The sequence below is a fragment of the Puma concolor genome, chromosome C2 (genome assembly GCF_028749965.1).
Source record: "Puma concolor isolate L17-30 chromosome C2, mPumCon1.1.hap2, whole genome shotgun sequence".
NCBI lineage: Eukaryota > Metazoa > Chordata > Mammalia > Carnivora > Felidae > Puma > Puma concolor.
The window spans coordinates 1,886,445-1,908,382 of record NC_141675.1 but is presented as its reverse complement, the minus strand read 5'-3'; the positions used below and the strand labels follow the sequence as shown (position 1 = coordinate 1,908,382).

Below are 21,938 nucleotides of genomic sequence, written 5' to 3'. Positions count from 1 at the left end.
TGCATATAGAGGAAGTAATTAACACAACATATGATAGGGGCACCTGGCTGGCTCAGTCACTAGAGCCTACGACTCTTGATCTCAAATTTGTGAATTTGAACTCCATGTTGGGCTTAGAGTTCACTGGAAAAAAAAAAGACAACATATTATAAATGAGGAAGGGTGAAAGGACTTTTTAAAAGGGAGGTAAAGTTTCCATATTTTACTCAAGTTGGTAAAATCTTGATGCCAATAGGTTGTGATAAGTTATGGTTGCATAATATAATATCTAGAGCAACCACTAAGAAGTCTACAAAAGAGAAACACTCAAACACAGTAGGTAAACCAAAACGGAATTTTAAAAAATGTTTCAGAAACTCATGGTAAGGTAGAGAAATGAAGAGCTGAAAGAATAGGGGAAAAGGGCCAAACATAAGCCCAAGCATATCATTAAACATAAATGGTCTCGATATACCAATTAAAAGGCAGAGAGTGCCAGAGTGGATAAAATAACATGATCCAAGCATAAGCTATAAGAAACTCACTTCAAATGTCACATTATTGGTTGGCTAAAGTAAAAAAAGGGACAGATATACAAAAGAAACTTTAAACAAAAGAAAACAGGAATGGTTATATTATTGTTGGATACAGTAAACTTCAGAGCAAGGAAAACTACCAGGGAGAGAGAAAGACGTGACATAGTGATAAGAAGGTCAGTCCACCAAGATGACAATGCAATCCATAATGTATATGCACCAAACAACAGAATTGCAAATTATGTGAAGCAAAAACTATTAGAAAATCCACAATTACAGTTGGACACGTCAGTATTCTCTCAACAATTGATAGTGCAACCAGCCAGAAAATCAACAAGGATATAGAACTCGACACCAGTATGAGAGTGCAAACTGGTGCAGCCACTCTGGAAAACAGTATGGAAGTTCCTTAAAAAGTTAAAAATAGAACTGCACTATGATCCAGCAATTTTACTGCTAGGTATTTACCCAGAGGGTACAAAAATACCGATTTGAAGAGATGCATGCACCCCAGTGTTTATAGCAGCATCATCAACAATAGCCAAATTATGGAAAGAGCCCAAATGTCCATTGACTGATGAATGGATAAAGATGTACACACACACACACACACACACACACACACACACACACACACACACACAGCAGAATATTACTCAACCATTAAAAAATGAAACCTTGCCATTTGCAGTGACATGGATGGAGCTAGAGAGTATTATGCTAAAGTGAAGTAAGTCAGAGAAAGACAAAAATATGATTTCACTGATATATGGAGTTTAAGAAACAAAGCAAATGAATATGATGGTGAGGGGGTGGGAGCAGGGTGGAGAGAGGCAAACCAAGAAACAGACTCTTAACTATAAAGAACAAATTGATCGTTACCAGAGGAGAAGTGGGCAGAAGAATGGGTAGAAATAGGTGATGAGGATTAGGGAGGGCACTTGTGATGAGCACCGAGTATTGTTATGTAAGTGATGAATCACTAAATTCTATGCCTGAAATTAATATTGCACTGTATGTTAATTAGCTGGAGTTTAAGTAAAAACTTGGGGGAAAAAAACCATAAGGGTAGATGCAAAAAAAAAAAACAAAAAACTCCACACCATTAAGGACCTAATGGACATTTATAGAATATGGACATTTATAGAATATGGACATATAGACCTACTGGACATTTATATTATACAACATCAAGGGGTGCCTAGGTGGCTCAGTGGGTTAAGCATCCGACTCTCGATTTCAGCTCAGGTCATGATCTGACAGTTCATGGGGTTAGAGTCCCAGTGGGGCCCCACACTGGCAACACGGAACCTGCTTGGGATTCTTTCTCTCTCTTTCTCTGCCCCTCCCCCACTTGTGCTCACTTGCGTCAAAATAAACATTTAAAAAAAATAAAAAAGAACACAACAGCAAAACACATTCTTCTCAAGAGACCATGGGACATGTACAAAAAGAGGCCGTATCTATATCCATAAAACACCTCAAAAAAAACCTTAAAATTTAAAAAGAAATAATCCAGAATGTGTTCTCTGACCACAGTAGGATCAAACTAGAAATCAATAACACAAGGTAACAGGATTTCTGAAGATATGGAAATTAAACAACACACTTCTAAATAATCCATTGGTCAAAGAGGAGGAGTCAAGGGAAGTTTTTTTTTTTTTTTATATATTTAAGTACTCTCTACACCCAGCATGGGGCTCGAATTTAGACAGCCCCTGAGGTCAAGAGTTGTGTGCTTCACCAGCTGAGGCAGCCATGTGCCCCTCACCCATTTTTTCTAAAGCAAGTCTGTATTACGTTCCCCCAAAAGTTAACGTATCAACCATAAGAACAAATTTTGGCCATGTCACTCCAGCAAATACACCTGTCTCTTGGAAAGAAGCATTTCTTTTTTTTTTTTTTTTTTTTTTTTTATCCTTTAATCTCTACACCCAACATGGGGCTCAAACTCACAACCCCGAGATCAAGAGTCGTGTACTTCACCAACTGGGCCAGCCAGGCACCCCAAGAGCAATTTTTTTAAAAGTTAAACTAAATGAAAATTAAAATATATCAAAATGTGTTGGATATAGCAAAACAATGCTAACAGGTAAATATATGGCATTAAATGATTACGTTAAAATAAGTAAAGTCTTGGGGCACCTGGCTGGCTCAGTCGGTAGAGCACATGACTTGATCTCAGGGTTGAGTTTGAGCCCCATGTTGGGTGTAGAGATTACTTAAAATAAATAAAATGAACTTTGAAACAAATGTCAGTAATCTTAAACTCCCACCCATATGAAACCAGAAAAAGAAGATCAAAATAAGGAAAAGAAAGGATATAGAGCAAAATAAGGAAAAGAAAGAAAAAATGAGAGAACCCAATGAAATTGAAATGTGAAAAATAGAAGAAAATCAGCAAACCAATTCTTTGAAACAGAGCTCTAGCAAGACCAAGAGAAGACACAAATTACCAATATCAAGAATGAAAGAGGGTACTATTGTTGCTAATGTGTGTGTCCCCCCAAAATTCATATGTTGAATGGGAGGTGATTCATGAATGAGTTAGATGCTCTTATAAAACAGCCTCCAGATGGAGCCTCCCACATCCACCACTTGAGGACTATGCAGTGAGAAGACCTTGGCTGTGAACCAGGAAGGGGGCTGTCTCCGGCCACCATATCAGATATGCCTCCACCATGACCTGGGACTTCTGGCCCCCAAACCATGAGAGAGAGAGGTCTGTTGTTTGTAAGCCAGCTCGTCTGTAGCATTCTGTTACAACACCACGAACATACTGAGTGAGACACGGGGCATCACCACCAGCCCTGAAGACATTAAGGATGGTAAGGGAATGCTAGGAACATCTCACAGAAATCACTTTGACCACTTCACCTAGTACATTTAAAAGCACGAACTAAAGGGCACCGGCAGCTCAGTTGGTTTAGGTGCCTGACTCTTGCTTTAGGCTCAGGTCATGATCCCGCGATTCGTAGGTTCGAGCCCCACCTCAGGCTCTGTGCTTACAGTGCAGAGCCACTTGGGACTCTTTCTCTGCCTCTCCCCTGCTCTCTCTGTCTCTCTCTCTTGAATAAACTTAAAAAAAAAAAACACAAAAACACAGACCAACACAGCTCGTTCATTATAAAGGATCATTTGAATAACCTTGTTAGTACTAAAGTAATTGAATTTATAATTTTTAAACTGCCAATATATATTGCTTATATAGATATACAAGCAAATGCCCTTCCTTAACAAAACATTAGCAAATAGAATTCAGCAATATATAAAAATATTTATTACCCTGACCAAGCACAATTTATTCCAGGGACACAAGTCTGGTTTAATATTTGAAAATGAATCAGTGTAACCACCATGTTAACAGGCTACAGAAGAAGAATTATCGATTGCATCAATTAATGCAGAGAAAACATTTGATAAAATTCAAAAGAAAAAATTAAAAAATTTTTTCAGTGCCAAGAATACAAGAGAAAAATCCCACTCTTATTTAAAACCCTTAATTACCCTGTTCCCCTACCCCCTCAGGGATAACCTCTGTCTGTTCCTTCTAGAGAAATTTTCTGTGAGATGGAGAGATGATTTTTCTCCCCCCGCCCCCCACCTCCCTTACTTACTTTATGCTGTGTTGCATTTAAAAGCAGTCCTTCCTACTGTGCTCCTTTGTCCCTGCCTTCCCCTTGCCCTACCTCCACCTGAGTTCTCAGGAAGGCTCGCATCAGCTGCTCACTTCCAGAATGTGGAACTCCTAACTAGATAATGCCTAGCAGTGGTAAGCTTGTTTTCTGGAATATTCCTTCCTCCTAACATACCTATCATGAACAGACGAGGAAATAACAACCAGTCATAAATCTGTAGGATGCCAGGGGTGGGGGAGGGGGAAGAAAATACTGGGGTTGGGGAGAAGCTTTAAGGCTAGCCTGAGCTGATTATAATGGACAAGTCTCATCTTCTTTGAGCCTCAGTTTCCTCATCTGTAAAATGGAGATCATAATACCTATTCTGCAGGGATGCTCTGAAGCATAAATGAGATAATGTATAAATCGTGGCTTAAAGCAGAAGGCTTTGACTCTTAGCTCTTTATTAGCGTAAACTAAAAGGCCCTTCTTCTGTGTGAACCATGTTGGCAGATTTTCCTGTGAACTCAGGGAACAGGTCAAGGGTTCCTCTGATTATCCTTAAATTAAACCAGTTTTAAATCATGTAAATACTTGCATATGCCAGTATAGAAGCTTTTCAATTAATATGGGAGTATCTGCTTGATCCCAGAGGCAACTGTTAACGTTTTAATTCCTCAGTTCCTCTGTATTAAAACAATGAAGCTGACACTTTTACACTATCTCCATCGTCATCTTCCTCTAATCCGCGTGGTGCCTATGCGTGTATATCCACAGATATATGTATATGTAAATTAATATACATACATACACGCTTTGTTTCTGGTTGTTCTTTATGGTAAATAATTGTTTCTTTTAAAAAAATTTCAGCTCTCTCAAAAAAAAAAAATTAAAAAGGGGGGGGGGGCGCCTGGGTGGCTCAGTCCATTAAGCGTCCAACTTCAGCTCAGGTCATGATCTCACAGTTCATGAGTTCAGGCCCTGCGTCGGGCTGTGTGCTAACAGCTCAGAGCCTGGAGCCTATTTCGGATTCTGTGTCTCCCTCTCTCTCTGCCCCTCCCCCATTCATGCTCTGTCTCTCAAAAAAACAACAACAAAGACACACAAAAAAATTGGGGGGTGCTCCTGGATGGCTCAGTTGGTTAAGCGTCTGACTCTTTTTTAAAAATTTTTTTTTTCAACGTTTATTTATTTCTGGGACAGAGAGAGACAGAGCATGAATGGAGGAGGGGGCAGAGAGAGAGGGAGACACAGAATCAGAAACAGGCTCCAGGCTCTGAGCCATCAGCCCAGCGCCTGACGCCTGACGCGGGGCTCGAACTCACGGACTGTGAGATCGTGACCTGGCTGAAGTCGGACGCTTAACCGACTGCGCCACCCAGGCGCCCCAAGCGTCTGACTCTTGATCTCGGTTCAGGTTGTGATTTCATGGTTCGTGAGATCAAGCTCCACACTGGATTCTGCGCTGACAGTGTGGAGCCTGCTTGAGATTCTCTCTCTCTCCCTCTCTCTCTGTCCCTCCCCTGTGCGCGCGCGCTCTCTCTCTCAAATAATAAACTTAAAAATTTTTTTTAATTAAAAAAATTTCAAATTCAATTTCTTGATTTAAACAGCCTCCTGAAAAGTTTTCTGGCTTTATTCATAAATCAGTTCTAAAGCTAAAAATGAATGAGCGTCAGTAATTGATTACATAAATACTATTTTATGAAGAATTATGTAGTGTGGTTGGATTCATGAGAAAGGAAATATTTCCCTTGTTCAAACAGACCTCAAAGAGGAACCTTTCAAGCATCACCGTCTGACAGAATTTCTCTTTTTCTTTCTAGGTTCCCTTCCCCCTAATTTGTACTCAGCTGCCTATTTCTTGTTGCCAATATCAGTCTTTCTTGATTCTTTTTTCCCTTTGCAGAAACACCTCTCATCCATCCCCTTATTTGTCCCATCCTCAGAACTCATTGGGCTCAAACCAGCAGGCATTTCCTTGTCTCAAAGATTATAGTAGGCTTCTAATTGCCCAACTGCATCTACATTTACATCCTGAATAATCTGACAGGGTGCTTTATCTTTTCTTTTTTCCTTTTTTTTTTAAAGTTTATTTATTTATTGAAAGTAATGTCTACACCCAACATAGGGCTTGAACTCATGATCCCAAGCTCAAGAGTCACATGCTGTTCTGACTGAGCCAGGCAGGCTCCCCTGGTGGTTTTGTTTTCAATTTTAATTTTTTACTGAAGTAAAATACATGCAGAAAAGAGCACTTATCATCAGTATATATATCAACCCACTTGCATAAGCTGAATGATGAAGAATCAACATTAGCAGACTCCAGGCAGCCCTTTTCTGCTGTTCCCTTCTGGTCACCAACAGACACCCACCCACCACCATCAAGGGGAGTGACTTCTGACCCTAACCCCAGATTAGTTTTGCCCTTGTTTTGTACTTTATTATCCAAACTGTGTGAATGGAATTATCATGTGTACTCCTCTGTGTCTGGCGTCTTCTCCATTATGTTTGTGAAATTTCCCCATATTCTTGCATGGAAGTGAACGTTGTTCATTCTCCTTGCGGTATGAGCGGTTTCCAGGTTGGGGCTATTCGACCAGTATTGTAACGTCTTGTGATGAACACGTGTGTGCCTTGCGGTCCCAACAGCCGAGCCCCCGCGGTGGAGGAGAGTTCTGGTTGCTCGGCGGCCTCCCCGGCAACTTACTTCCCCTTTTTCATTTTAGCCATTCTGGCGGGTATGTAATAGTACACGATGGCATCTTTGAAAACCAAGTAGAATACCGCCGCCTTCTTAGCATTTCCCAGTGACCCGAGAACCAAGGTGAAACTCCTTCCTGTGCCCTGCACAGCTCCTGTTCCCTCCAGCCCTTCGGCATCTCCATGCTCCCTCCCTTCCCCTGTGCAGGACGTGCCGTTCTCCCCCTGCTCCCTGCAGTACCACCCACAACACTCTCCTCGCTCTCGTCCCTCATGGCTCCTAACCCTTGGCGTGTCCAAGGGTCTAAAGCGGTCTAAAGCCACACTGTTTCATTTCTGGACCCGTTGCTCCACCAGTGCAGAAAAGCGTGTTCTTACTCACCGTTGCCCCGTAGGGCTGGCCACAGAGCCAAGGAACAAATGAGTAATAGGACTTTGGTGTAACCTCTTTTGCCCCTGAACGGTTATGGTGGGATGGATATTGCTTTTGTATGCATTTGGAGAAAGTGTCAGGTCTCAAACTGTTGAAATGGAGAACTTAAATTACAATTGTAATTTCAGTTACAGAAATGCCATCTGGCTATATAACATTAATCTGAATTTGTTATGTCTGTTTATGCCCAAGAGAAGCCAGGAATGTCCGATCACACGATCACACTGTTCAAGGTCTGTTTAACCATAACCATCAAACGTACTCAGTATGTCTCCCGAGTCATGGCTGCATGCATACTTTTCTAAATAACATGGGCATCAGATTCGTTGACTGCACTGTTCTCCCTCAAGGGGAGAACTGGGCTATCAAACTGCACTAAATGGAGTAAACTCTGAAATTTCCCTGCAATCTTTTTTTTTTTTAACTTTAAAAAAGGTCTTTAATAAGTGAACAAATTAATGGCAATTTAATGAAAATGATATAGCCATGCTGTGTCAGGAGTGGGTTTTCATCCCATTCCTCCATCACCAGAATATTAGTGAATCTATGGCGTATGTGGTTTCAGTCCACATCATAATCTAATACCCAGCAGTTTGCTTTTCTTCCAGCACCCTGCTCCTACCTGACTCTAATTGAAAGCAGGAAGCTCTATTATTCTTTTGCTCATTATTGAACTGGATTCTTCTCAGAGCACCCCCACTCCATTCCCAGGGCATGGGGATCCCTGCTTAGGCAGACCACCCAGGATCCCACAGAAAAGTGGTCAGTCTGAGTGCAGGTAGGTGGTTGATCTCAGGTTTCTGTTAAGAACCATTAACTCTGTCTTGATGAACACTTATGAGCAATTACTCCATTCTCAAGCCTTGTGGCAGTAAAGTTTGAATTTTCCAGAATTACTGCTACTCAGAGGTATAATGGAGGTATAATTGATATAATATTATTTTAGCTTCAGGTGTGCAATGTAATGATTTGATATTTGTATATATTGCAAAATGATCAACATGATAGAGTTTAGTTAACATCTTTCACCCTATTTAAAAAATTTTTTTCTTAGAATGAGATCTTTTTTCTCTCAGCAACTTTCAAATAACATTAACTACAGTCACCATGCTATACATTACATCCCTAGAACTTATTTAATGGTTGGAAATTTGTCCATTTTGACCCCCTTCACCCTTTTCACCCCACCCCCACCCCACTTCTGACAATCATCAGTGTGTTCTTTTTTTTTTTTTTTTTTTTAATGTTTCAGGTTTTTATTTAAATTCCAGTTAGTTTACATATAGTATAATATTGGTTTCAGGATGTATTCTCTGTATCTATGAGCTTGATTTTTTTTTTTAATTCCATGTATGTGGCATCATACAGTATTTTCTTTCTCTGCCTGATTTATGTCATGTAGTATAATGCCTTCAAGGTCCATCTGTGTTGTTGCAAATGGTAAGATTTCATCCTTTTTATGGCTGAATAATATTCCAGTGTGTGTGTATGTGTGTGTGTGTGTGTGTGTGATGTTTTCATTACCCATTCATCATTAGTGGACACTCAGGTTGTTTCCATGTCTTGGCTAATGTAAATAATACTGCAATAACCATGGGAGTGCAGACGTTTTCGAATTAGTGTTTTCATTTTCTTCAGATAAATACCCAGAAGTGGAAGTGCTGGAAAACATGGCAGTTCTATTTTTAATTTTTTTAGAAGATTTTTAAATGTTTTATTTTTGAGAGCAAGAACGCGAGCTGGGGAGGGGCAGAGAAAGAGGGGGACAGAGGATCCAAGGCAGGCTCGCTCAGCAGTGAGCCCAAAGTGGGGCTTGAACTCATGAACCATGAGATCATGACCTAAGCTGGAGTCAGACACTCAACCGACTGAGCCACCCAGGTGCCCCTATTTTTAATTTTGTTTAAGTTTATGTATTTATTTTGAGAGAGAGAGTGCAGGGGAAGGACAGAGAGAGGGAGGGAAAGAGAGGATCCCACATAGGCTCTGCACCATCAGCACAGAGCTAGATGCTGGGCTGAATTCCACAACTGTGATATCATGACCTGAGCCAAAATCAAGAGTCGGTCACTGAACTGAGACACCCAGGTACCCCTTAATTTTTTGAGAAATCTCCATATTGTTTTCCATGGTGGCTGCACCAACTTACATTCCCATCAACAGCACACAGGGGTTCCCTTTTCTCCACATCCTCAACAACATTTGTCATTTCTTATCTTTTTGATAATAGCCATTCTGCCAGGGGTTAGGTGGTATCTCATTGTGGTTTTGATTGGCATTTCCCTGATGGTTAACAATTTTGAGCACCTTTCCATGTGTCTCTTGGCTCTCTGTATGTCTTAACTGGACAAGTGTCTCTTCAGGCCCTTTACCCACTTTTTAAATCAGCCCCCCCTTTTTTGCTACTAAGTTGGATGCATTATTTATAGATTTTGGATATTAGCCCCTTATCAGATATGTGCGTTGCAAATATCCTCTCCCATTCTTTCCATTTGGTTGGTGGTTTCCTTTGCTGTGTGGTGTTTTTTAGTTTGATGTGTCCCACTTGTTTATTTTTACCTTTGTTGCCCTTGCTCTTGGCACTCATTCCAAAAATGTCATTACCAAGACCATTGTCAAGGAGCTTACTGCCTATGATGTTTTCTTCCAGGAGTTCTGTGGTTTCGGTTCTTACATTAAGTCTTCAATTTGAGTTAATTTTTGCATATGCTATATTAAGATAGGAGTCCACTTTCATTCTCCTGCGTGTGGCTCTCCAGTTTTCCCAGAAGCATTTATTGAAGACAGTGTTCTTTTGCCGTTGTATATTCTTGGCTCCTTCATTGTAAATTAATTGATTGTTTGGATTCTATTCGGTTCCACTGCTCTATGTTTCTGTTTTTATTTTGTTTTGAGAGAGAGCACAAGCAGGGCAGAGGGGCAGAGCGGGGAGAAGGGAGAGGGGGAAAGGGAGGGAGAAGATCCTAAGCAGGCTCCACACACAGCATGGAGCCTGACACAGGGCTCAATCCCATGACCCTGGGATCATGACCTGAGCTGAAATCAAGAGTCAGACGCTCAACCAACTGAGCCACCCAGGTGCCCTATGTGTTTGTTTTTAATGCCAGTATTGTACTGTTTTGATTACTATAGCATTCTTTGTAATGTAGCTTGAAACCAGGGAGTGTGAGGTTTTCAGCTTTTTCTTCTCAAAATTGCTTTGGCTAATCAGGGTCTTTTATGGTTCCAATACAAATTTTAGGATTCTTTGTTCTGTGTTTCTATGAAAAATGCAATCGGAATTTTGATAAAGATTGCTTGAATCTGTAGATTGCTTTGAGGAGTATGGAAAAAGTTTGCCTTTTTCCAATCCATGAGCACAAAGTATCTTTCCATTTGTGTCGTCTTAAATGTCTTTCATCAAGGTCTTGTAGTTTTCACAGTACAGGTCTTTTACACCTCCCTTGGTTAAAGTTGTTTCTAGGTTTTTTATTCTTGTTGATGCAATTGTAAAAGGGATTGTTTTCTTAATTTCTCTTTCCGATTGCTCACCAGTGTACAGCAATGAAGCCAGGTTTATGTGAATTTTGTATCCTGAGACTTTACTGAATTTGTTTCCTTTTAAAAATTTTTTAATGTTTACTTAGAGAATGAGCACAAGCAGGGTAGGGGCAAGGGGCTGGGGGGGGGGGGGGTAGGGGTGGGAGACACAGAGTCCGAAGCAGGCTCCAGGCTCTGAGCTGTTAGCACAGAGCCCAATCCCAGGCTTGAATCCACAAACTGTGAGATCATGACCTGAACCAAAGCCAGATGCTCAACCGACTGAGCCACCTAAGCACCCCTGTTTATTATTTCTAATGTTTTTTGGTAGAGTCTTTAGGATTTTCTATATATAATATTGTGTCATCTGCAAATAGTGAAAGTTTTCTTTCTAATTTGGATAGCTTTATTTCTTTTTCTTACCTAATTCCTCTGGTTAGGATTTCTATTACCGTGTTGAATAAACATGGCAAGTGTGGGTATCCTTGTTTCTTCCTAAGAGGAGAGTCTTTCAGGCTTTTCACCATTGAGTATGATGCTAGCTGTGAGCCTGTCATATATGGTGTTTTTTTTAATAATCAATGAATGTTGGATTTTGTCAAATTCTATTACTGCATCTATTTAGATCATAGGATTTCTGTCCTTCATTTTGCTAATGAGCTATATCATACTGATTGAAGAATGTTCAGCCATCCTTGCATCCCTGAAATAAATTCCACTTGATTGTAGTGTATGATTTAATGTACTGTTGAACTCAGTTCGCTAATATTTTGTTGAGGGTTAATGCATCTATGTTTAAAAAGTTGTTTTATTTCTTTTTGAGAGAGAGTGTGTAGGGGAGGGGCAGAGAAAGAAGAGAGAATCCCAAGCAGGCTCCCCACTGTCAGTATGGAGCCTGATGTGGGGCTTGAATCCATGAACCATGAGATCATGACCTGAGCCAGTATCAAGAATTGGGACACTTAACTGACCGAGCCACCCAGGCGCCCCTGCATCTATGTTTATCAGAGATATTGGTCTGTAATTTTCTTTCTTTTTTTTTTTTTTTTTTGTTGTTGTTGTTGTTGTTGTTGTTGTTGTGTCTTTGTCTAGTTTTAGTTATCAGGGCAATGCTTGCTTTGCAAAATGAGTTTGGAAATGTTCCCTCTTCTTTTTTGGAAGAGTTTGAGAAGGTTTGGTATTAATTCTTCTTTAAAATATTTGATAGAATTCACCAATGAAGCAGTATGGTCTCGGACTTACCTTTGTTGGCAGAGTTTAGATTACTGATTCAATCCCTTATTAGTAATCAGTCTGTTCAGATTTTCTATTTCTTTATGACTCAGTTTTGGTTGGTTCTTTGCTTCTGTGAATGTACTCGTTTCTTCTAAGTTGTCCAATTTGTTGGCATATAATCGTTCTTAGTGTCTTACGATTTGTTGTACTTCTATGGTGTCATTTAGAATGTCTCCTCTTTTGTTCCTGAGTTTATGTAGTTGATCCTTCTCTTTTTTTTCTTGGTGAGTCTAGCTAAAGGCTTGTTAATTATATCTTTTCATAGAACCAGCCCTTCATGTCATTGCTCTTTTCTGTCTCTCATTCATGTCTTCTCTGATCTTTATTTCGCTTCTTGTACTAATGTTGGGCTTTGTCATCTTCCTGTAGTTCCTTAAGGCGTTAAGTTAGATGGTTTGACTTTGCTCATTCCTTGAGGTAGGTAGGCCTTTATTGCAACAAGCGGTTGCCCTGGAAGTGCTTTTGCTGTATCCCCTAAATTTTGGTATATTCCATTTCCATTTTCATTTGTCTCAGGCATTTTTAAAACTTCTCTTTTGATTTCTTCTTTGACCCACTGGTGGTTCAGTAACATGTTACAGACCCATGTATTTGTAAATTTTCCACTTTTCTTCTTATAATTGATTTCTACTTTCATACCATCATGGTTGGAAAAAATGCTTGATATGGTTTCAGTCTTCTTAAGATTTATTAAGATTTCTTACATGTCCTAACATGTGATCTGTTCTGGAGAATTGTTCCACGTGCACTTGAGAAGAACGTGTGTTCTGCTTGGATAGAATGTTGTGTATACATCTGGTAAGTCCATCTGTTCTAACATGTTGTGTATGGCTGGTATTTCCTTACTGATTTTGTCTGGATGGTCTGTTGATGTAACTGGGGTATAAATGCCCTCTACTCTTATCGTATTGCTGTTTCTTCCTTTAGATCTGTTAATATATGTTTTATATATTTAGATGCTCCTATATTAGGTGCATAAATATTTACCCATGTTTATGCTCTTGTTGGATTGACCCCTTTATCACTATGTAATGCTCTTCTTTGTAATTATGGTGTTTTAAAGTGTTATTTTGTCTGATGTATGTATGGCTACCTCCAACTTTCTTTTGATTTTCATTTGCACGGGGTATCTTTGTCCATCCCTTTACTTTTGGTCTGTGTGTGTCCTTACACTTAGAGAGTCACTTATAGGCAGCATATAGATGGGTCTTTTTTTTTTTTTTTTTAATTCATTCAGGTACTCTGTATCTTTTGATTGAAGAATTTAGTCCATTTAAAGTAATTATTGATAGTTGTGTCTTTATTGCCATTATGGTAATTGTTTTCTAGCTGTTTTGTAGTTCCTCTTGTTCCTTTCTTCTTTTGTTCTCTTCCTTTGTGGTTTGATGACTTTTAGTGGTACACTTAGATCCTTTTATCTTTTGTGTATCACAGATTTTTGCTTTGTGGTCACCATGAGGTTGTTACATATAACAACTTATATATGCTTTATGTTTGTTTATTTTTGAGACAGAGAAACAGAGCATGAGTGGGGTAGGGGCAGAGCGAGAGGGAGACACAGAATCTGAAGCAGGCTCCGGGCTCCCAGCTGTCGGCACAGAGCCCGACACGGGGCTCGAACCCACGAGCTGTGAGATCGTGACCTGAGCCGAAGTCGGACGCTCAGAGGACTGAGCCACCCCAGGTGCCCCAACAACTTGTATTTGTAACAGTCTATTTTATGATAACTTATATTTGAATACGTTCTGAAATTCTACATTTTTACTCTCCCTCCCTCCCGTTTTGTTTCCAGTGTCACATTTTACATCTTTCTATCTTGTGTATCCCTTGTTTGTAGTTTTAGAATTTTTTTTTTTTTTACTACTTTTGTCTTTTAGCCTTCAAACTAACTACACCATTACTCCATATTTACCTTGACCAGTGAGATTTAGCCTTTCTCATGTTATTAATTAGTGCCCTTTCTTTTCAGCTTAACAAAGTCTTTTTAATATTTTTTGTGAGTTGGTTTAGTAAGATGATTAACTCCTTTAGCCTTAGCTTGTCTGGAAAACTCTATCTCCAATTCTGAATAACTTTGGTAGTTAGGAGTATTCTTGGTTGGAAGTATTTTTTCTTTCAGTACTTTGGATTTCATGCCACTCCCTTCTGTCCTGCAGTTTCTGCTGAAAAACCTGCTGTTAGTCTTATGGGGGCTCCTTTGTGCATAACAAGTTTTGAATCTTGCTGATTTTAAGGTTCTCTTTAACTTTTGACATTTTAATTATGTGTCTGGGTGTGCATCTCTTGGGGTTCATATTTTTAGAACTCTGTACTTCCTGGATCTGGATGTCTGGGGTTTTTTTTGCCCTAGGTTGAGGTTTTTAGCCACCATTCCTTGAAATAAGTTTTCTCCTTTCTCTCTCTCTCTCCTCCTACTGAGAGCCCTATGATATGAATGTTAATCCACTTGATGTTGTCCCACATATCCCTTAAGCTATCCCCACTTTTTTTCATCTGTGTTTCTTTTTGTTGTTCTGTTTGGGTGAGTTCTACCGCTCTGTCTTCAGGTTCACTGGTCCTTCTGATTTATCTAGTCCGCTCTTGAACCTCTCTAGTGATTTTTTCTGTTACTATATTCTTCAGCTCCATGACCCCTGTTTGGTGTTTTCTTATATTTTCTTTGTTGAAGTTGTGTATTGATCCATTTTCCTCCAGGGTATGGTGAGCATCTTTATGACCATTACTTATCCTTCTTCTTAAATGTCGTAATGTTTATTATTCTGAGAGAGAGAGAGAGAGAGAGAGAGAGAGATGGCACGAGTGGAGGAGGGGCAGAGACAGAGAGAACCCGAGGCAGGCTCCATGCTCTCAGCCCAGAACCCGATCTGGAGCTCAGACTCAGGAAACTGTGAGATCATGACCCGAGCCAAGATCAGGAATCGGATGCTTACCTGGCAGTCAACCAGGCACCCCATTTATCTTTTAGTAAGGTGTTTTTCCTGAGGTTCCTAGATAAAAAGGCCTCTCCTCTTCATGGAGTGAGCTTATGTAGAAGATGGACCTTCTTGTTCAGCCAGGTCCTCATTATCAGTGGAACTCCACTGGCCACCAGGGCCAGGTGATCTAGGTGTCCTCTGGGTGGCAGCTGCAAAGACCAGGACTCCACACAAGCGTACAAACGCCTGTGTGGGAGATACCGGCACGCTGCAGTGAGGCGGGGGGACCGTGCGCGCAGAGATGGCGTGCACCGGCCTGGTTACCTGAGAACACGTGGCAGACCTTGGGCACGTGCCGAACTCGAAGCCCACCCTGCAGGACTAAGCTGCAGCTCAAGCACGTACAGCTCTTTGTGGTCGGGCGGGGGTGCGTTTCGGTCTGCTTTCTGGGAAACGTCCTGGGGGCGGTAGCCTGCCAGGGAAGAGCTGATGATCGAAGTCCCGTGGGACCCAGGAACGTAAGCCCCTCTGGCCAGCAGGGCCAGGTGACCAAGGGGCATCCCCGAGTGGCCGGCCCCAAAGACCGGGACACCAGATGCGTGTAAAAGCTCCCCTCCAGGAGATCCCGGCGCTCTGGAGTGTGGCGGCGGGGGGAGAAGAGGGCGCCTCCCGAGGTCCCCGGGGAGGAGGGCAGGCAGCCCTGAGATGGGTTTATTGGAAGCCTGCCCCTCAGGCTGCCGCTGCGAGGGTGAGCCACGAGGCCTCTTTCGTAGACAGGACTCCTGGGCCTGTTGTCTCGTGCTGTGCCCTGGGGCTGTTGGCCATTTACCCTCTCTTCCCGTGCGGCCCACCAGCAGAAGGCCCGCTGGCCCCCAGAGCCAGGAGACGCAGAGGTGTTGTTCTCTAGCAGCCGGAACACCAGGGTGCCAGGTGGGAAACCCGGGCACTGGACACACAGAAGTTCCTTCTGGACAGATAATGGTGTTCTGAAGCACAGCACAGGGAGAGGGAGAAGTTGGTGCCCACTGGCTGAGGAGTGACCGAGGGGGGCTGTAGAGAAGGTGCCCACCGAGAAAGAGAAATTGGGGAAAAAAAGCCTAGAATTCCTTGTCTTTTTTGTTTTTAAGCCTTCTCCAGCCGGAGCAAGACAGAGGGAGCACACGAAGGCGGTGGCCGCCAGTCCCTGGGCCTAGAGCGTCCCAGCAGGCCCCGAGTGTGTCTCAGACCAGATGCGTGGGCCTCAGGCCAGTGCTCCCATACAGAGTCCAGGCGGCCCTCAATGGGCCACTTCCAAGCCGGGCTCTGGGGCGGGGCAGTCCAAGTGTGTGAGCCCTTTAAGAGCCATTTCTGGAATCACTAGCCTCGTGGGCCTGGTGGATGTGAGCCTGTTGGTGTTCAAAGCTAGATGTTTTAGGGGCCTGTCTCTCAGGCACAGATTTTAAAAGTTAGGGTGCCCAACGTGGGGTGCAAGCCCTTTGCTCCCCGGAGAGAAACTCCGGGTTTTGAGCTCTCTCCCAGCCGTGGGTCTCTGCACTGGGGGTGGGACTTACGGCAAGACGGTGTCCCAGCTTCTCCCACCCGCCGTGACACGGGCCTTCTTTTGGTGTGTGAGTCACTCAGCTAGCTTTTAGGGCTCTTTTGTCAGATCAGGCTGTCCTTTACGTACCCGTAGAATCAGGGTGCTGACGGGAGGAGGGGAGACAAGATCCTCTCACGTCATCTTTTAACTGGATCACCTGCAGTTGGAAAGATGAGAGAACAGCAAACCCATGGCTGGAGGACCCCGAGGCTTTGTGTTTGATCCTGTTGATAAGCGGCCGCCACAAGGCCCTGCTCAGGCCAGCTTCCGCGCTTTAGGCCTCGGGTCTTGCGAACATCTGCGCTTTCCTCCCTGTTCCAGAGTCTGTCCCACTGTGAGCTCATCACAGATGATGGGATCCTGCACCTGAGCAACAGCACCTGCGGCCACGAGAGGCTGCGGGTCCTAGAACTAGACAACTGTCTCCTCATCACCGACGTGGCCCTGGAGCACCTGGAGAACTGCCGCGGCCTGGAGCGCCTGGAGCTGTACGACTGCCAGCAGGTCACCCGCGCGGGCATCAAGCGGATGCGGGTAAGCGGGGGGCACGCGTCCCCTGGCGCTTTCGAAGCTAACGGCAAACACGCCAAGAATCAACGTCCGCTCCCCACATTTTACCCTCAGCCCGTATTCTGCAGACTGGCAGGCTGAACAGGAGTCTCCCTGTCCAAAATTTCCATAGTAGACCTCACCCTGGCAGTTTCCACTTCCAGAACGGTGTTGGTCTGAGGTTCCTCGTAGTCTGATCGGAATCCTGAGGAAGGAGCCTTATGGCCGTCACCGGCAGGAAGGAGACCGGGGTCTTGGTTACTTTCCAGATGAGAGGGCTTCAGGAGAATGTGGCTTCCCCAACCCCCAGGCAGTTTACCTTGTCTTCCTGAAGGCGCTCTGAGCTTTGCATCTCCCTCCCAGAGCTGCCCCGGGTGCCAAAGCTGTGAGGCCCGTGCTCAGTCTGCATCCAGGGCTGGTGACGACACCAGGGCGTATTCTGTGCTCTTTGGAAGGTGCTGGCTTAGGGGGACAGTGTGTCAGCAGCAGCTCTTGCCTGCACTGGGAATTCTCTCTGAACTACCTGCCCGAGGGGAAGGGGGTCGATTCTGTGTGGAGAACGCATGGGCTCGTCTAGGACTGTGCCTCTAATCCTCAGAACCCCCGTGTAGCGATGACTCCAGGTCGGGCTTTTCTGCTTCCAGGCTCAGCTCCCTCACGTCAAAGTCCACGCCTACTTTGCTCCCGTCACCCCCCCGACAGCAGTGGGAGGAAGCGGACAGCGACTGTGCAGGTGCTGTGTCATTCTCTGATGGCAGCGGCCAAGCCCAAGGCGCGAGGTGTCCCTTCCTCCAGAGAAGACCCAAGTCTTCCCGACCTGCCCCACCTTCGCCCAGATCTCTTGGTTCTCCATTGGGAAGGCACGTTCAGGTAAAAGACTCCGGTAGGGACCGCAGTAACTCCGGTGAGAGTTTTCACCTTTATTCTGCTACGAGGCAATCACGTCACAGCCCAGAGTCTGGTGGCACGAGGCAAGAGCGGCCTCGGGGTAGCTGGGCCACACGGGAGAGGTGGGGGCCTTCTTAGGAAGTCCCGCCTTTGGCTTTGTCGGCGTTCCTCAGACCGACCATCAGTGTTAGCACAAATTGAGCAGAAGAAATAAGCTGTTGATCTTCTAGCTGATACTTAAGCCAGCGGCCTACTTTAATTCACACTGATTCCATTTTGACGAGCAGGACTTTTCCACTTTGAAGACTAAATAGCAACTTTCTCAAAGTGACTGTACTGCAAATCCACGATGCCTGCTGGTTTTGTATGTAGAGCCTTGGGTGGGAGGCAAGTTAGCCGGTTTCCACGAGACACCAAAGAAATGAGGACTCTGAACTGGGTGGGGCAGGGTCTTCACCCTTCTGTGTCCGTCAGCTTGTCACACACACTTTCGGGAACCGAGAGCTAAACACACACGGCTCGGAGGTTGTGTCGCTGCCTGACCAGACAGGGGCTGTGGCCCGTGCCGCGGCACGGAGTGCGTTTTCGTTATAGGAGAAGAGCTAATCACGCCATCTCTCGCAAGACCTGGGGGACCTTAAAGAAACAGAACGACGGCTTAAGTTATCTACAATATAATCAATTAAAAATAATGAATGGATGCATGTAGAATGGGTGTGATTTTTTCCAAGTTTATTTTAAAATCTTAGAAATCAAATTACACCAGAACTATTCAAAAATTGTACACACTTAAAACTCAGATCAAAGTGTTGGCACCTTTCAGACTCATAATATAAAAATGAATAAACCATAGCAATGCTCAAGTCAGAGGGTTTTATTGCTATAATCGTATGGCAGACAAATCTGAGCAAAACCACTTTCCCAACTCAGACCTTCCTAATATTATTTAAAATCTGATAAGCTCTAGTTTCCACTCTGGGCTGTCCACACGTGTGATATTAAGACTAGAAACCCGTCACCACCCTCACATTGTAAACTTCAGCGTTCATGGCAGCTGATGACCCTTCCTAGCGACCGCTCCCCACAACGAGGAGCACAGAGCTCATGGGAGGCTGCGGTGGGACAGCAAAGCCGGGGCACTTGTCTCCCCCAGACCAGCAGTCGGTCAGAGGGACCGGTCAGGAGCATTTAGGGTACAGTGGGAGAGAAAGCGGTACCTGCGCGACCCCTTAAGTCACTTTAACAAGGTCTCGGAATAAGCGTTCGAGTCCTGATGACTTCAGCGCCCGAGGACACATCCTCTGGCATTCCCTGGCCGGAAGTGTGCACACACCACAGCAGTTGTTTGAAAATACATTTGTGCCACTTTGTGTGGCGGCGTGACTGTGGAAGGAAGCTATTTAAGTAAAACAAAGAGCGGGGAACACAGACTTGCTTCAGTAATTATAGTCTCCGTTTTAAAAATTCGCACGACCAGGGCTTTCTATACATGGGCTCTCTTGAGCCAGGGCACAGCCCACTGGGGTTCCTGGACTCCCTCCTCAGTGACCCGTGACCTCATTCAGAACCCCAGGTGAGGTTTCCCAGAGGCGCGGGCTGGGTCCGCTTCCTCTCTGTGTGGGGAGCAGTCGATGGAAAAGTCTGCCGCATCAGCTTTGAGAAAACAGACCGAAGAGAAAACCACACAACAGGCCTCACCTCTCGCAACATCTGGACTTCGGTGTGCTCAGCACATGCCCGGAACCCCTCAATTCTGGACTCGAGGGGACACGGTCAGGAACTAGGGTTTAAATGAGACACGCGTGTGCAAAACAATCGGAAAACATTTATTTTACTGAAATGTATACATCCTACTGTTAAAAAAACAAAGTAGCAAATTTGCTGGTGCCATAATTTAACCTGCTTCACTGGGACAGACTAATTTTCAATGCTGCTTGGTAGAATTTCAAGTTCGATGAGCTTCTAAAGTGTTTTCAACCCCATTTCTAACACCTGATGAGGAATTCGAAATAGCACACAGCATTAAATGACATTTATTGTTCCGTATATCTTGAGACTCAAAAAGGAATGCTAAATAGACAAGCAGAACTCTAAAAACAAGAGATATGCTCACTTCTTTCCCAAGTGATTGGTACAGAAAACATGTGTTCATACAAAAGCAAAGGGAGATGACAGAAAGGAACGTTCCCCCGCTTCAGGGTCTACAGAGTTACAGATATTTTCAAACTAAAGATGAAAGTGTTTAGAGACCGTGCGTCTTAACCCCCTTGAAGAATAAAACACGAACCGTCAAAGCTTTTTACCCACTGAAGTGGTCTGTCTTCTGGGAGGGATTTCAGAGTCCAAATCACTCCTATTTCTGCCCGAACAAAGATAAGAATCGGCACGTTCAAAACCAAGACAGCCAGGCGCGTGGACAGAGGTGCTATAGCTAAAGGGCACCGAAGTTTAAAACACGGTCTGCTCCACCACAGGTTTCACAGGTGCCTGCTGGTGCGTGTGAGGAGGGAAGCGAGAACGAGGAGGAAATCGCAAAAGCCGTGGAGTCCCTTTGAGAGACAAGCATTTGGTTTTGTGGAAGACGCACCCTTTTTAAGAAAAAGAGGCCATCGTGTGGTGTAGCCAAAAGCCTCTTAAATAATCACCAGAACGTTTACCATGATTGTACTAGAGCTCAATATCTCAGAAGCGTGGGCCATTTTTACGGCACAGTTTAGTGTTTCATTTATGACATCTGGTTTGCCGCGATAATTTCAACTCATTGATAACAAAGACCCCTCAACGGCAAGTCAGAAAACTACCATAGTCTTCCCCCTCCCCGGGGCACCTGGTTCCACGGTCTGGGGTAGGGCTTTAAAAACACTTAAGGACAGGACGGTTCAGGGCGAGGAGGGACGGGGTGGTCGGAAACAGCGAAAGGGAGGAACGCCACATGAGTTTAAAAGGCATTGGGGCTTCAAAAATAAAAACCAGAAACAAAATGCTAAAAATGGAAGCGGAAGCAAAAGGTTTTTCAAGAAATCTGTGACGAAGCAGAAACACAAAAGTCTTTGTACCTATTAGGATTTACACTGATCCTCTCACCAAGGTACTCTTGATAATGCAGTTTGCTTCACACCCGCCTTCCTGGCTCGGGTCTTCCCCGATCTGGCATGATCCCGTCACCCACACCCTTACGTGATTTCTTCCGAGAAGGTGCCAAGACTCTTACCTGACCACCAATCACGGTGTCAGCACGTGGCCTCTGCAGACAGACTCCGTGCTGGTTCCACGACGGCACTGTCCCCCACCCCCGCCCCGGGTCGGCATAAGGTTCAGGCCACAAAAGCCAAACTGGCACAGAAAGGTAAATGCCCACGGTACGTTTTTACATTCATTTCCAAACCGCATACAGTGTAGAGAGACAGCAAAGGCTGCCTCTAGGAACTGTACCTACTGGCCTCTGCCAGAGAAGCAGCAGCCGGGCCTGCGCGTGGCCCCCAGAGCTGCACGCGTGCCGTCCCGACGTGCTCACTCTCACGAGGATGCTTGGCCATGGCAGTGACAGTGAGGAGATTCGCCTCTCATACAGCTCATTAGAAAGGTCATCTTGTGTTTTCAATATGAAACATTTCATACGGTAAAATCCAATCCCAAGACTTCTTGGATTCAGTCTTCACACACTTTTAAGCGTGACTTTATTTGGTACTGAATATAGTTCAGACTAAGTAAGACGTCACTTCAAAACTATGTGGATACCGTCACCATTCTCTGCTGCGGGAAAAGGAAAGGCACGTTACACACAACTCCTTTCGCCAGGCCCAGGAGAATCCAGACTGTTAAATCGAAACTCCTAGAAAGCTACACCCTCCCTTCCCAGTATTTCTGGAGAAGAACACGGACACCTTCCCTTTGATTTTGCTTTTTAACATCCGGCCCATATGCCCGTCGGCGCCCTGTGCCCAT

General features: G+C 44.1%; 2 protein-coding genes across 3 annotated transcripts in view; one reads left to right on the top strand and one right to left on the bottom strand.

Annotated features, from left to right (window-relative positions):
* The window catches only part of FBXL2 (F-box and leucine rich repeat protein 2), a 114,656-nt gene extending 95,800 nt beyond the window's left edge, over window positions 1–18,856 (top strand). Inside the window, 2 exon segments of the mRNA XM_086720338.1 lie at window positions 16,878–17,090; window positions 17,750–18,856. Coding sequence (XP_086576464.1) covers window positions 16,878–17,090; window positions 17,750–17,857 — 321 coding nt within the window. The 3' untranslated portion in view covers window positions 17,858–18,856.
* A 942-nt stretch (window positions 18,857–19,798) lies between these two features.
* Window positions 19,799–21,938, bottom strand: part of UBP1 (upstream binding protein 1) — a 51,369-nt gene continuing 49,229 nt past the window's right edge. For both annotated transcript variants that reach the window (XM_025912965.2, XM_025912967.2), the window contains one exon: window positions 19,799–21,746. In XM_025912965.2, coding sequence (XP_025768750.1) covers window positions 21,709–21,746 — 38 coding nt within the window. In that variant the 3' untranslated portion in view covers window positions 19,799–21,708. The remainder of the gene's footprint in view (window positions 21,747–21,938) is intronic.